The 15,432-nt window shown below is 34.0% G+C and overlaps 1 protein-coding gene across 2 annotated transcripts; it reads left to right on the top strand.

Annotated features, from left to right (window-relative positions):
• The first annotated feature begins 4,319 nt into the window (after window positions 1-4,319).
• On the top strand, window positions 4,320-12,878 carry LOC144562777 (nuclear pore complex Nup85-like protein). 2 transcript variants are annotated; one of them, XR_013514205.1, is made up of 19 exons: window positions 4,320-4,683; window positions 5,223-5,386; window positions 5,655-5,754; window positions 6,384-6,494; window positions 7,020-7,103; window positions 7,187-7,258; window positions 7,612-7,668; window positions 7,751-7,870; window positions 8,343-8,543; window positions 8,954-9,061; window positions 9,285-9,322; window positions 9,601-9,757; window positions 10,095-10,196; window positions 10,759-10,815; window positions 11,326-11,472; window positions 11,755-11,825; window positions 11,917-12,004; window positions 12,110-12,257; window positions 12,491-12,622. XR_013514205.1 is itself a non-coding variant. In XM_078312051.1 (19 exons), exons 1-19 carry the CDS (start codon window positions 4,453-4,455, stop codon window positions 12,683-12,685), a joined length of 2,160 nt encoding a protein of 719 aa, XP_078168177.1. In that variant the 5' UTR covers window positions 4,320-4,452; the 3' UTR covers window positions 12,686-12,878. The 2 variants fall into 2 exon arrangements, 1 of the variants encoding a protein (XP_078168177.1); XM_078312051.1 differs by having other exon boundaries at window positions 12,110-12,166; window positions 12,491-12,878.
• The last annotated feature ends 2,554 nt before the right edge of the window (window positions 12,879-15,432 follow it).

Raw genomic sequence — 15,432 nt, 5'->3', positions numbered from 1 at the left:
CAAAATTTCCCGTTCTTATTCCTATTCCTATTCCCAAGTCTCCGTCGAACAGGCCCTCAATGAATTTTTTTAATTATTTTAATAAAAAAAAAATTTCCACGTGAACAGTGAAAATCAGTTCAAATTTTTACAAATCCTATTCCTATACCCATTCCCCTCAGTGGGCGGCCGAACAGTGCCTAATTGGATATAGTTAATTTGATGATTATTCCCCTGACAGTGTCTCAGTTTTTTGCAATCTCATTTTACCTACACAAAAGCTTTCTTTTTGTTTTTTTGATAATAGTGAACTACTCCACCGATTTCATAAATCTCATTTTCTCCTATGTTACTTATAATCACACTCTCAGTCCACCATTGTTCAAGCCTATCTAAAAAACCTTCTTCCTTCAACCAAGCCCTATCAAATTTAAAATTAAAGGTCCTACCAACTGTATCTACGCCAATAGTTAACAAGAGTGGAGAATGATCAGAATAGACTCGAGGAAAAGAAGACAAAATATAAGACCCAAATTTCCTTTCCCATTCGATGGAACAAAAAAACCTATCTAACAAAGCGAAAGAAGTAGAAGTGGAAGATCGAGCCCATGTATATTTACGATCAGAAAGAGATATCTCAAGAAAATGCAAATCTGAAATAAACCGATTGAAATTAGAACTAATTATGTGGTTATAACTCTTACCCAATCTTTCACTTCTTCGTCTAACCTAAGTTATGAAGTGATTGGATCTGCATGTATTATTTCTTCCTATTATCTTGTCTCGTGAATTTAGGGATGAAAACGGAGCAGATAGTGCTGATACCTATGTTACTTGGATACTCCACATTGGGCGCTGTATCCGTATCGGATACCGATACGCATCCGATACAGCCACGATACGCCAGCTGGCATATCAGCCTACGTGACGTATCCTTAATCCCTTGATACGGTCAAGGATACGGATTGACTCGCTGCGATAAGGTTCTGACACGTCCGGATACAGTCAGGATACTGCTGCACTAGCAACACTTCTGCAGAATAGGACCGTGGATCGTGGACCACATACACCACACACCTTATACACCGCGCATACACTGATTGTTGAGGAAATACGGATTGACTCGCTGCGATAAGGTTCTGACACGTCCGGATACGGTCAGGATACTGTTGCACCAGCAACACTTTTGCAGAATAGGACCGTGGACCACATACACCACACACCTTATACACCGCGCATACACCGATTGTTGAGGAAAAATTATATATTCAGCAGCAAAAATCGAACCCTGGTTGTGCCGTGCGAAACAAGAACCAAGACCCTTTACCATCACACCACTCTCCATTTGTTGCTAAATCCTAGTAGCATCCATATTTAATATATATTTGAACTATTTTATCTTAACACATCCATCATTTTTTTTATGTTTAATTTATAGAATATAAATGTTAAGTTAGTAATATAAATAAAATATAATATATAAAATAAACGTATTGTATCCTTGATTTTTTAAAATTGCCGTATCGCCGTATCCGTATCCATGCAACATAGGCTGATACCATATCCACATCTTATTTAGCGGATACGGATGGTAAATGGATGTCAAAATTCAAAACCAAATCCGCCTTAAACGGATACGGATACAGAGCGGATAATTCACAAATACGGATACAAAACGAATAATTATCGGATAATTAAGTTATATAAACTTTAATATACAAATATTAATTAAAAAGGAGAGAATAAAACAGAACAAAAAAAAGTAAAATGGAAAACAAAACAGTTTATATATTTGATCAACTAAATAATGTTGACTTGACTTAATAATCCGGACTCCTATGCTTTAACTTAGTCCCAGTATGAAAATGAAAAGGGAAGTTGAGCCCTCTATATAATATCTCGCTAAGCAAAACATACGAAACAAACCTGATATAACTGGTCATAACTGGTTTTGACTTCGGGTCCGAATATATGCGGATATCCGCTCCGTTTACACCCGCGCAGAATTTATCCGTATCCGAATTATTTCTCTATACCCAGTATCCGAATTATTTCTCTATACCAAGTAATTATCCATATCCAGTATTGGATTCGAAGCGGATATATCCGTCAGATAATCGGCTCTGTTCACACACTATGCAAATGAACATTGAACGATTAAATGATCTATAGTTTTAATATTAGAACAAAATACAGAAGTTTAATTTTCAGTCTAAACCCTTTTCACTATAATTTGAATCGTTAAGGATTATTTGCATAAAAATATATTTACTGACCAAATTTTACATTTTTGATTTTTTGATAACTTTTTACTACTTGTTTAGATAAGATAGAAAATCGCAATCTATTTAAAAAATATGTTAAATTTAAAAATTAGTCTTTGACCTATGAGTAAAAGGCAACACTCATTGTGTGGGAGGTTATGAATTCAAAATCTGGATAGAGATCTTTTTTAGACAACTAAGTGGCAGTTGGTAAGTTACATCTTCACATTTTTATCTCTAAAAAAAAGATATGTTAAATTTGATTTCCAAGTACATATTCACATGAGAATCATATTTAATGGTTTAAAATATATATTTGAATTTTTAAAATAGAGATATGGATTTATAACAGGGATTATGGATTGATGTGTATATATTACGGTAATCTCATTCAAAGGTTATTATCTTCAGAGAAAAAGATTTTCGAGTAATTGCAAAATAATTTATCTCTGAAGTTTAGGTGCACCTTTCCAATGCAAAGTACTAGTTAATTTGTTATCCACAATACGGGGAGTTAGCACCGCAAACGTTTTGTCTAGAAGTACAAATGTTCAATTGATTGGATATTAGTTGAATTCTCTGACTTATGTGAGGGAGAAGGGCGGAGGGAAGAGAAAGTAAGAGAGGTAACGTAAATAGTTAATCTTTTCTATACTTCGATATGAGAGTTGCAAATTTTGAATAATTTGATTACAGAGTTTATTTCTCTTCTTTCTTTCTCTTTCGCTCCTCAGCTCCTCAATATTTAACGTTTAGAAGTTTGACATGATTTGGTCACGCGCTCCTCTCTCCTCTAAAGTACACACATAATTGTTACTGTATATGCATCACATGTATAGAAATTAATCATTTATTCTCACAAGAGCACACTGGTCAACTTAAATATTGAACACTTATTACACGTGCTACATATATATATATTATTACAGAAAAATAATAACTTTATAAATTTAAACGAGTTTTGACAGAAAAGATTGTAAATTTGTGAATTTTTGAAATTCGAAAAAATAAATAATATTATCAATCCGAGAAACTTTTTTTTTAGCGTATACATGAAATCCCCCTATATTTTTTTTATGCAATACGTAGTTTGTTTTAAATCGACCAAATTTTTTTTTAGCCTTTGTGCTTGTCACATGTGTAGTATATATGTTACCGTATGTATATTATTAATCACACAAAATCAGGGTTCTAAATAGCTAGCTATAGCGGCGCTATAGCTACGCTATAGCTTTTCCGGACCATAAACGCTAAGTTATGAGATAAAATTGCGCTAACTCAGCTACGACCGCTATATGAGACCCGTTATAGCTACCGCTATGCTACATGTTTTTTTTTCTTGCAGTTTATATGGACTTCTGTACTTTTATTCTTATTTTTAATGCTACACGGTCTTCTACGATAAGTATACTAAACCAAACTATATGCTTCTATTTTTATTTTTAATTTATTCTATCATTATATATCGAGAAATATTCAAATACTAATTCTTCATTTTGATTACTCTTTTTATAGTATTCATTTGTAAAATTATTATCGTTCGTTTCAATTGAAAGCTTATTTTGATTATTATTATAATTATAAAATGTTTAAATATGTATATTGATTTCATTTACCTTATAAAATTAATTGCTCTTTGTCTATTATAATATGTAATACCATGAAGTATAAACTATTAAATAATGTTACTTTTTAGATTTTTTTCCTTCTTATTTGTGTAATTGATAAAAAAATATAGACTTAGATTAGTTGTCATTTAGTTGTTACATCAATTCTCTAATATTGATTATGTTGATAATTAGTAGAAATATAGAATATAAAGTTTGAAAAGGAAAAATCGCTATGTGTGATAGCTTCCGCTATAGCTACGCTATTCGCAATAGTTTTTTTTTTTTATCTCCCCGCTATACCGCTATAATCGCTATTTAGAACCTTGCACAAAATGAAAAAATAATCATCGTGTGCATTTATATACAATTTCAGAATAAACCATCTCACGTAAGGGAATCGTAATGTTTGTGTTTCCGAGGATAAAGCAAAAACCGCCAGAATCGTTGGGACAACAACACGAACCCAAGTTACACAAACACTCCACTGAAACCAGGCTCCGTCCACAAAACCCTAAAAACCTCGGTATAACGACACACGAACCCTAGTACGGTAATACCCCTCCTTTCTCAGTGCTCAGTGCTCCGTGCTCTGGTGAAGAATGCCCGGAATACCCTCGGACTCCGCCTCTCTGATTCCTTTCTCCCTGGAAGGGTCCAGTCAACCACCTCCGATTTACCCTCTCCAGCATGGACTGAGATCGCCTCTTCGTCGTATCCACATCTCCTGGTCACGTGGCAACCTGCTCCATGTCACGTGCCTCGGGTCATCTCCGGACCATGATGAGGAGATGGTAAGCGAGGATGATGAGATTGGAGGGAAGGCAGTCGAGGTAATATTTCATATTTTAACATTCTTACTCCGAGAAATGAAAGTTGTGAAGAGGTCCCTTAATTTTTTTTTGAAATCTAAGCCATCTGGCACACATCCGCAAATGGAGTGTATTGAAAGCTGGCCTGGAGGTACTGACGCGGATGTCAACCTCTTTAAGAATATATTTAACAAATGGAAAAAATTAATTTGCAAATACTCAATTGCCATTCTGAAAGACTATCATGAAGGGTAGAATTGCAGGTGAGGCTCAACTGCTCAAAAGAATGTTTGATGAACAAACTCTTCCCTTGAAACTAGTGCTCCTTTTATTTTCCTGAACCGAAAGACAAATCTCTCTTATGGAAATGAAATGACCTGAAAGTTTTTTGTAACCACATTTTTGTTATATAATAAATAAGAGCCTTTAAATTCTTCTGTACAGCAGTAAACTGACACCAAGCTATTTACACCAAACTTGAATATTTACTCGTTGGCTCGTTGCCAAAAGAAACTACAAACCTATAAATTGATCCCTGGAAGCATTTTGGATTACCACAGGTGACACTTGGTGGTGCAATATTAGAAGGAAATATAGGAGAAGATAAGAGACGGAGAATTGCATACGAGTCAGTCAAAAGCTTTGCATTTTTACATGATAAAAAAATTAGCCTTGCAAAGATGGAAACCGGGGATAACCTGTCAGCTCCAGCTCTTACCTACTGGTATGAATCTGGAATGCCTTTCTTTCCTTCCCTTTTTATTTTTATTTCTTGGCCGTGATGAAGGAAAGCCCAAAATTTTTGTTTATTTTATTTTGGACGCTATTTCTGTAACATCCTAGATTGGTATTTGTTAGAGAAGGGTAAGGAACAAGGGGTAAGGTAATACTTATTTTGACCTTTCTTCGGCAATGCAATTTTTCTTGTTTGTATTTCCTTTGATAAATCAATTTCTTATTTAAGAGTTTTATTTTATTTACTTTTATTTTAGGTGGCAATACACTCTCGAGTACAGTAAAAGCATAAGAGAGTTGCTTGGCATTGCAAGACTGCCTCGCTCATTAATAGAAGCCCCCAAAACTTTTCTCAAGGTCATATTTTCATCTTTACATTTAGATAACACCATTATTTGGTTCTGTTTTTCACAAGTTGCCATTTTTTCCTTGATTTTTTTTCATGGCTAGTTGACCTGATTGGTGGTTATTGCCCAATTAAGATCTAATTTGAGTCGATCTAACTTGGGATTTAATTTTTTTGCTTTTGACTAACTGAGCAAAATTGTGTTATATTGAGTCTAAGTTGAACAATCGAGGCGATAAATAGTTGAGTTAAGATCAGGTCAAATTATTGCTTGCTGCACAATCTAATTACGAATGAGAAAATTTGAGGATGATGGCAGCTTTATTCATGACTGAGAGCAAATTTAGGTAAAAATAAGCAAGGTGGTGACCAAATTGCTCGATTAGGATAGAATTGAGGTGAATATTGGATTCGCTTGTAATTGTTGCATATAAAGGTTTATAGCACAATTGAGAGTTAACAAACACAGATGATCAAGATAATAACTGATTGCTCAATTGAAGTATAGTTAAGGTGATATGGTGTTAAACCGGACCATACTTGCACGGTTTCAGGGATAATTTTGGCTTAATACAACCACTGAATCTTTTCTAAATTCTATGTCTTTTATATTTCCATTTGGAAACCAATTCTCTCACAGGAGCGTGAGCAACCATTTGGTACAAAGGCGGCATGGGAGTTAATGGAGATATTTTATGTAGATATGCAAATGTTGAACTGGCTTCCTGAGCGGCTTGTTGACTGGTTAGAAGTAATGTTATTTCTCTAACCTAAAATATTATAAATCGGTTTTTTCTTGAGCAAGGTTTTGCTTTGTGCCCCTAAAAAGAAAAATCAACTATATCCTTGCGAAATGACAAATATTGCAGACTATTCTACTTTTAGTACCCATTTTCGTAGAAGTATGAAATCAAGGATGAAGATATTTGGAAATTATATAAAAGCAAGATATTTTTGTGTCTTGCAACATTAAATGCCATCTCTCTTATATTAGATAGGGTTATGCATCAGTGTTTTTTGCTGTTGTATATACTGATAATTAAAAAAAAAATACCAATAAGCAAACCAGTGAAAGATTGGATTAAAAGTTAAAAGCACACCTCCCTTATGGATCCTTTCACAACCACCAATCTAAACTTTTTAAGCCGATTTGTGTAGAAAGAGTGTGTATTGATTGAGGCTTATCGAGAGGAATCATTATTTTTATTTGAAGAAAATCAGTAAAGGAAGGGTATAATATAAGTGTTATTTTATGTCCTTTACTCACAATTTGCAGGAATATGATAGCCTTTTGTCCAAATCCGAGTCTACTGTCCATGCAGAGCTCGCAAATCTTCAGAGAAAACTCACCAGCTTGCAGGTGAGTTTTCTATATGTGATGTTGTTTTCCTTCCTTTTCTTTGAAGCTTTTTAGAGCTGTTTAATGAAAGTTTGTTTTGGTAGGTGGTTGAGAATGAACCTGATTACTGGAATGGACTTGCTGCCGCACTTGCAGTGGGATGGCTTGATATGGTGGTAAGCTCCTACAATTTTAGCCATGGCATATTGGTGCCAGTGCCAGCCCTAAGGATTACAAATAGACATAGCTTATGGAGTTGTTTGACCATATCTTAATGTTGAATGGTTCTAAGCCTTAATTTGATGGAAATTAGATATGGAAAAGGTAAAACTGGTACTCAAATTCTATGATGGTGCTTGTTGGCAAGATAGTTCCGCTTATGGAGTTGTCTGGTCATATCTTAATTTCTAATGGTTCTAAGCCTTAATTCGATGGAAGTTAGATATTAGAAAGGTACTTAATTGGTACTCAAGTTCTATGATGGTGCTCGTTGGTGAGATAACTCAAGCTTATTATGCTGGATTTTTAGGTGAAGCTTTTGCGGCTACATGGATCTTACGACCCTGATCAGTTTGATAAGCGAGAGGTTTGTTGCTGTAGTTTAATTAAATGAATGTGGTAAACTATTCCATAACATTGCAGGCTATTTAATTCTCTCTCTTGGACAGACAGAGAATGGATTGGTGGAGGCAGTGGTTCTTCTCGTCTCTGAAATGCCCCGTATGCGACCCGATCTGCCAAATGGAAAATTAGGAATATGCTATCAGACCAAACATGATTATATAAAGGTCTTTTACTGTGCTTTTATATTTTTTACTGTTTTTAAAGTATTTTACAAAACAAAGTCCCTTCTGATATATTGAACCATCTCTTATCGTGCAAAATTGTTAGTTCAACAAAATCATATTCTGTAAACCAAATAGTAACGGAATCCATTAATAATGGATTTCCAACTCAGTCACTTGAGGCGAACTTGTAATCCACAATTAAACTTTGAAGTATGGACAGATTTGTTATACAAACATTAAATTAAATGTGCATTTGGTGGTCTGTTTTGCTAAATTTTCACAATAAATTACACAGAAGTATGGGATGTTTTCTAATTAACCTGGTTCAGATTTTGGATTGAATTTTTCATAAGGTTGTCTTTAATGCTAATGGAGAAGAGTACTGCAAATCTCTTAGTTCTGTTAATTTTCCTAAATTCAAACCACTTGCCCGTAAAGTTTACAAAAGGTCAAAAATTGATTTCATGTCTAGGGCTTGGAAAAATGGCGGGGCAAGGTGAGCGGTCTCGAGGCAAGTCCTTTTTGGGTACATTGCAGCCACCATAAAACCCGAGATGGCTTAATCAATTTGCTTCATATATTACTTGGAGATGCAAAACATATTGCAGATGCAACATGCCATTGGTTGGAACTGTTTATCTCCCACCTTCTTTATATAAGGCCTCTAACAAATGTAAATTTCTGGATATTTTTTTCTTGGTCTTTTTCTATTATACAATAGTTATGGACATGGGATCAACAAAGGAATATCTGTGCCTATTGTGTATTTCCCATACTGGACCAGGCAGACCTCATACAAGTCTGAACCAGCATATGCAGTGACTATGTTGTTGTTCGGGGATACAAGTTTTCAATATGGGACAATTTTCAGCATTACAATCCGTTGCATGCTACCCATATGTGTCCATTTTTTCTTTTTCAATTTCTATAGCTTCTAGCCTTCTAGGGTGTCTAATTGCATTAGTGAGGGTAATTGGGTTAAACTGAAGCTGCATTGCATGATTTAGGTTGCTGAGCAACAAAACTTCCTAGCCATTCTAGAATATTTTTTTCTTTTTAATTTGGAAAACAATAATTAATCAGGGATTAGAAGGGATGAGCAACCTAGCAGAGAAATGCATGCATCTGAAACCATCAGCTAATAATGGACTGACGGGCCTTCTAGTCGGTATTCTTTCTGAAAATCCAGAGGTTAGCTTCAACTCAAGCTTTCAATCTTTCTTACATTCTTATATCTATATTGGATATTTGAGAATTCAGTTGGATTCACGCTAGCCTTTTGAGTTTAATGAACAAATTCTTGTTAATCATCCTTTGGAATCTTCAGGGATTTGTTATGTAGTTTCATTTTGATGTTTAATATTTCAAGATTTTGATTTCAACTTTTTTTTGTTTTTGTTTTTGTTTTCTTTAGATTGTCTTAGCAGATTGCTTGAAAGCATTTGGACCATGGTAAATTTCCTTCTCCCAATTAGCTTACCATTAAGGCTAGAACATCATCCAAAAAGAGGGGGCCAGAAATGAAAAAAGAAAATTTGATAGCAAATGCCTACTCTTTGCAGAAACATCACTAATTAATATTGAAGGCTCAAGTCTAGTTAATGTTTTTTTTGTTTCGGTTTCTATTAATGATGGTTTATCCTCATGTATCGCATTAGGCAACTCATAGGTAAAGTAGTGTTTCAATTTTATTATGGAAGTGTAATTTTCTTATTTTTTTGATACATTAGGATAGTTGCACATGCTGTGGACTTGCTGACAGCCAATAGTGAATATACTGATGGATTGTTGAATGAGGAGAGGTACCAATTGGGCGGTGCTAGCATAGGAGAGCTCTACATGCTTGTTTATGCTCAAGCATTGGCTTCTCATCCTTTGACTTGGCAAGTAAGCTTCCCAAACCCGAAACCAAATAAGAGTGCCTCTTCAATTCAATTTGTTGTTACTTATTTTCATCATTACGCCAGGAGTCACTTCTATTCCTTTTTGACACTCATCAATGCTTTGTTGCTAGTTGCGCAGCAAGACCTCATATCTTTGAGGTGTTCTCAAATAACATCTTTCCACCTCCGTTTGAAATATAATTCAAGCCAACCAAATTTACCTAGTTAGTTTTGCTCGAGTGAACCTTGGTTTAAGCAGTTGTTGTTGTGAATAAGCTCCAACTTTTGTATGGCGGTATTTAGAATTCCTACCTGACCTTATTCTATTACTTGCCTTTAAGGTTGCTCCGGCTTATCTCTCGACATGCTTAAACCAAGGTCGAGGTCTCTTGGAGATTTTACTTCTAAAGCAACCTGTGCAAAATTATCGCACCGTCCTTAAGGTAATTATTTTTTGTTGTTGTTTAATACAGTCATGTGATATATATAATTTGACCTTCAAAAGTTTATTCTAAGCACTAATAAGAAAATTATTTTATACCTTTCCAAATGCTGTTAGAAAAGCACAATTAATTGGCTAAAATGCCTTCGCATATTATAACTAAATTCACTGTGAAATCAGATAGAAGCAACAAATAATTAGGGCATTTTAACCAGTATTGGCATTTTGAAAGATCGTCATGTCTTTTGGGAGGGTTAAATTTGTCCATTTTTAAAGTTATCTATGGTTCACCTGAAACTTGTGAATATAATTGAATGCTACCTCATGAAATAAAAGGAAGCAGGTGGTATACTTTACTATTATTCTTTTCAAAAATATTAATTGAATGCTCTACTTCATGAAATAAAACAAAGCAGGTGGTATACTTTACCACTTTTCTTTTAAAAATATTAATTGAACGCTACTATACCAGAAGATATAAGCAGAAAATGTATAAGCTAGACTAAAATACTGAAATGTTGTTTACTTCCTATGCTTGATTCTCATTCTTGCTTTGGTACCAGACTTTGGAAATTTGCCATTTATATGAACTGGCAAACATTAGCACCCACATTATGAAGGTACACCTCTCTCTCCCGCCTTTCTTTGTATCTTTTTTTCCCATATACCTATGGAAAAACTTGAGTTCACCTCAATCCCATCCAAGGTCTGTGCTAGCGTACTAGGTACTCCCATACTGGGCATATCATATCAATACCTTGTAGTGGTGTTTTTTCCTATACTAGATTTTGACTTGCCCTTGGATATATTCATACCTCAACTTTTGTGTGGCCTTAATAGAAAGGGCTTCATAATGAATGCCCAAAAACACCACCAGAGCTATACTCAAAATGAAAAATGGTGTATACGATATTGGATATAAACAAGTTATGTATGAACAAAAGTAGACAAAAGCTCCATATTGTCAGTAGAGAACAAGTGTATGGGGATTGTTTGGTCATTGCTTATTTCCAGCTCGAAAATTCCTTTGAGAGAATCAGAATTGGGGATTTCTTGTTAAAAGAAACCAATTATGAGATTGTTTGACCTTATATTTATTGTTCTTGCACATTTATGTAATAATTTGGCAGATGGCAGGAATGTACCAATGGAAACACGGGCATAAAGGACTGGGGATTTACTGGTTTCAGCAGTCTCGCGACAAAACTCGGCTTAGTCAAATTGCGCATAAGCTATTTGATAATATCAGCAAGCCATTCTCTGATGATAGCTTCAAGGTGGTGCTATTTTGCATTTACTTTCATTCTCCGTTCCATATATGCCCTTCAACACTAATTAATTTAGTATGAAGGATTTACCATAGAGCACCTCAGATCCCTGCAACAGAAATTGTGTTTGTTCCTTTTCCTTTTCTTTCTTTTGGGCGCATCTTTGGGAAGACTGCAATCAGTTGTTATATTCGTTTGAGCGTAACTAGTCATTTGGTGAACACTTGAAAAGAATTATTAATAGTTGTTTTGCTTCCTATAAATATATACTTATAATTTAATAACTGACAGCAATGGGAAGGTTTAATGGAATTGCTCGGTTCAGATGTTGGCATTGCTGGAGGTCTCGAATTTCTTCACAAGTATTCGCCCATTCCCTTCGAGTCGTTTTCATATGTTTTTTATTCTCTTCAAGGTGTGAACTTTTAAATTGATGGTTTTTTTTTAATATAGATATCGTGATTTTAAAAAATCTTTGCAACAAGTTGGTCATGGAAGGACAACAGAAGCTGGTAAAAAGAGTACCGAATTACTCGTTCAGGTGCCTCATTGTCCTTAATATTTTGTGGTTTTTCTTACAATATATTACGAAATCTCACATGATCTGCATGAAAAAAAATTAATTTTAACTTTTATTTTTCCCCAGCTTATGAAAAATCCTTCAACACCACAGCGATTCTGGCTTCCTCTTCTGCATGACTCGGTAAGTCTGGTGTGAATTATGAGTCCTCTTTATGTACCCATCATTTTGTGCCAGTACCGGCTGACCAGGGGTTCATCCTGTTGTTTTTCTGGTACAGTACACGGGAGAAATAATTGATATCTTTTTTCACAATAATCCTAAAAAATAACACGAGAACAGAAATTAACTTGATCAATGTAAAAGATATTGATAATATACTGCTGCACTGCACCTTTTATACTTCGCTTTATTAAAATATCCACGCTTATATTCATAATAAATTAATAATAATACAAAAAATATTATTCTTGGCTCAAGTAGTTTGATTTACTCTCTATAAATCAGGTGAAGTTACTCGAGTGGAAAAGTGGGCCTCTTCTGGGCGTGTCAGAGACAAATCTATTGCTAGGCAAGTTGCAGGAGCTATCCATGGCCAAGTCACGACCTGACTTTTATGGAGGTGAACTTAAGCCTAATGCACTTGCTGCTATCCGACTGGCTCTGGCAAAAAACCTAGGACGTGCTATCCTTGAGTCATGAATTTTTTGGGTTAATTTATATTTATGATTTTTGTTTGCCTTCATTACAGAGGGTTTGGGCCATTGTACATGTGTTTTTAATTATATGAAATATCAGTTAACCTTGTGAGTTTTGTAATTGAGATCTTTGCCCTAGGTGTAACACTATTTTTACGTTTTCTGAGTAATTATAATCAAAACGTTGTCACTGTTTACGTACGAAGGATTTTTATGGGGCTGACCGGCTGAATGAAAATATTTTAGCTAGCATTGCAACAGAACCTCTATTATTTTTTTTTTAAGTTTAACTTTGCTTGAATGAAAATATTTTAGAAAAGTAGAGATCTACTAATTATATAGTCCTCTTTTCCAGTCCTTGTATCCAGTCTTTGTGTCAACTTTCATAAGTATAAATACTTAGAACATATGATATAACACTTGCAAAATATGATATTAATACTTGTATGCGTAATATGATATGATCATTTCCTTTTTCAGTATTCCAATTGTTTCTGTGTCAACTTTCCTCTAATGTAGTAGGGACTTCATATTTCTGCATCAACATTTCCAAATTGTTCTCGTGTCAACCTTTCTCTAAAAAAAATAGTTGATCTCATAAGTATAAATACTTTAGTTTACAATACTTGATATTAATACTTTCAGATCAACCCATTGTCATATGTAAAAAAATACTTACAAGTATATGTATAAATATTTATATGACGAGGTATAAATATTTGCGTGACAATGAGTTTGAAAGTACGTCATTATTGATCTCATTTGAAAGATAAAATTGCGTAGAAGACGTTTGTGGTTTTAGATTCGCAAAATTCCTTACAAAATGTCAAAAATATGAACGAGATTGAACGGAAAAAAAAATCACCTCTAAAAATATGTATGACTCCCCCATGTAGTTTGAGTGGTCCTCCATAGATTTTTATAATACGGGTACGTTTTGAGAGATTTGGTTGGAGATACAATTATTTACGTAAAAATTATTCATCTTATTATAAATACTTCCGTGCATAAGTATACACACTACCGTGCATATATATAAATACTTAAAATTCAATATTGTAGCTTTTATAGTTTCCCAAATATTTATGACAGTTAAGATACGGATACGATGTGGATACTAAAGTATAGATACTCATATGAGCTTCCTATTAAATAAGCCTCACAAATAAATATTAGAATACAATAAAGAAACAGAAATTATTTAAACAGTCTCCTGTAAATATTTATTAAATTTTACAGTACATATGCTCCGAATTTTTTGCAACGCAGTATGAGCAGAAATTTTTAAATATACTATTAAAAAAAGTTAAATCAAATAATAATGATTTGATCAGAATTTTATTTTTAACACAATCTTAATGTGAAATTGCAAACATAAATTGAGTGTATGTAGCTTCATATTGACGACACATTTCATTCTTTTCTCAAAACTTCGATTTTCAGCGTTGATTGATCAAGAAAATCATTGGATTGGATCATGAAATGTGTCTTCAATGTGAAGTTGCGGAAACTCATTTTTTATCTGCAATTTTACATTACAACTAGAGGTGCTATCGGGTCGGGTTGGGTCGGGTCGGGTCCAGATACTATTATATTTGGACTCGTATTCTAAAAGTGTTCGGGCCCAAATTTCGATCCATACACTTATCTGTTTCAATTCGGGTCGGGTCCGGATCTGGATACCTATCTACCCGTAGATATTTCTGGTCCAGTCTTTCGGTTATGGGTAGATATATACCCATAACTTGTTTGTAGATTATCGGGTCCGGTTCGGATATGGGGCGGTTTCGGATCTGGAGTGGTTATATGTCACAAAAAAATTAGGAAGATGGAGAGAAAATAATTTTTGAAAAAAAAATATTGAAGAAGAGATATAATTTTTAAAAAGTAAAATATTAAAGATGACGATTTTTTTTTTTATAGTTCAAAAATTCTATTAATGGAATACTAATAATTTATAGAAATGACATATCAGAGCAATAAATTTCCATTATTATGCAGAGGATATCAAGGCAAATATTGAAAGATGTATTTATAGTAATAAATTTTATTTAAAAAATTAATGCGGCTGTTATGGAAGGAATAAATTTGGCATCCATCTATGTGTATAAACATAGCGAATATATCACTGCATTCTATTTTCTCACATTCAAAAAAGTACTGGACTCACCACAGCTTGTGCAAAAATTAATATGCAAAGTTGTATCTTTATATATTAATAGTTATTAGAGGAGGGTTCCAATGCCTCATTTTTTTCATACCTCATCATACCTCATATTTTATATTTTCGTTTTCAAAGTTCAAATTGTCGATCTGAATTGTTCAACAAAATATTTATACTAAAATATGCATGGAGATGAAATTTTATATTTTTTGGAATTTGTTTGCTATTTTTTAAGATAGGTACAAAATCACTGTTTTTGAACCGTTCAAAAAATAGTGCTTTTCTACTCATCTTAAAAAATAGTAAAAAAATTTCAAAAATTATCAAATTTCATCCCTAACCATATTTTAGTATGAATATCATGTTGAACGGTTCGGATCGACAATTTAGACTTTGAATATGAAGAAAATGAAGATATAAAATATGAGGTATGATGAGGTATAAAAAAAATGAGGCATTGGAACCCTCCTCTAGTTATTAATATATGTTTTATCGGGTATTTATACAGGTATCGGGTCGGGTTCTGTTATGGGTCAGATAATTAAATGAAATCCATATCCTACCCATTACAGTATCGGTTCCGGTTC

The sequence above is a fragment of the Carex rostrata genome, chromosome 12 (assembly GCF_964058835.1).
Source record: "Carex rostrata chromosome 12, lpCarRost1.2, whole genome shotgun sequence".
NCBI lineage: Eukaryota > Viridiplantae > Streptophyta > Magnoliopsida > Poales > Cyperaceae > Carex > Carex rostrata.
This window is presented reverse-complemented; position numbering and strand designations above follow the sequence as displayed.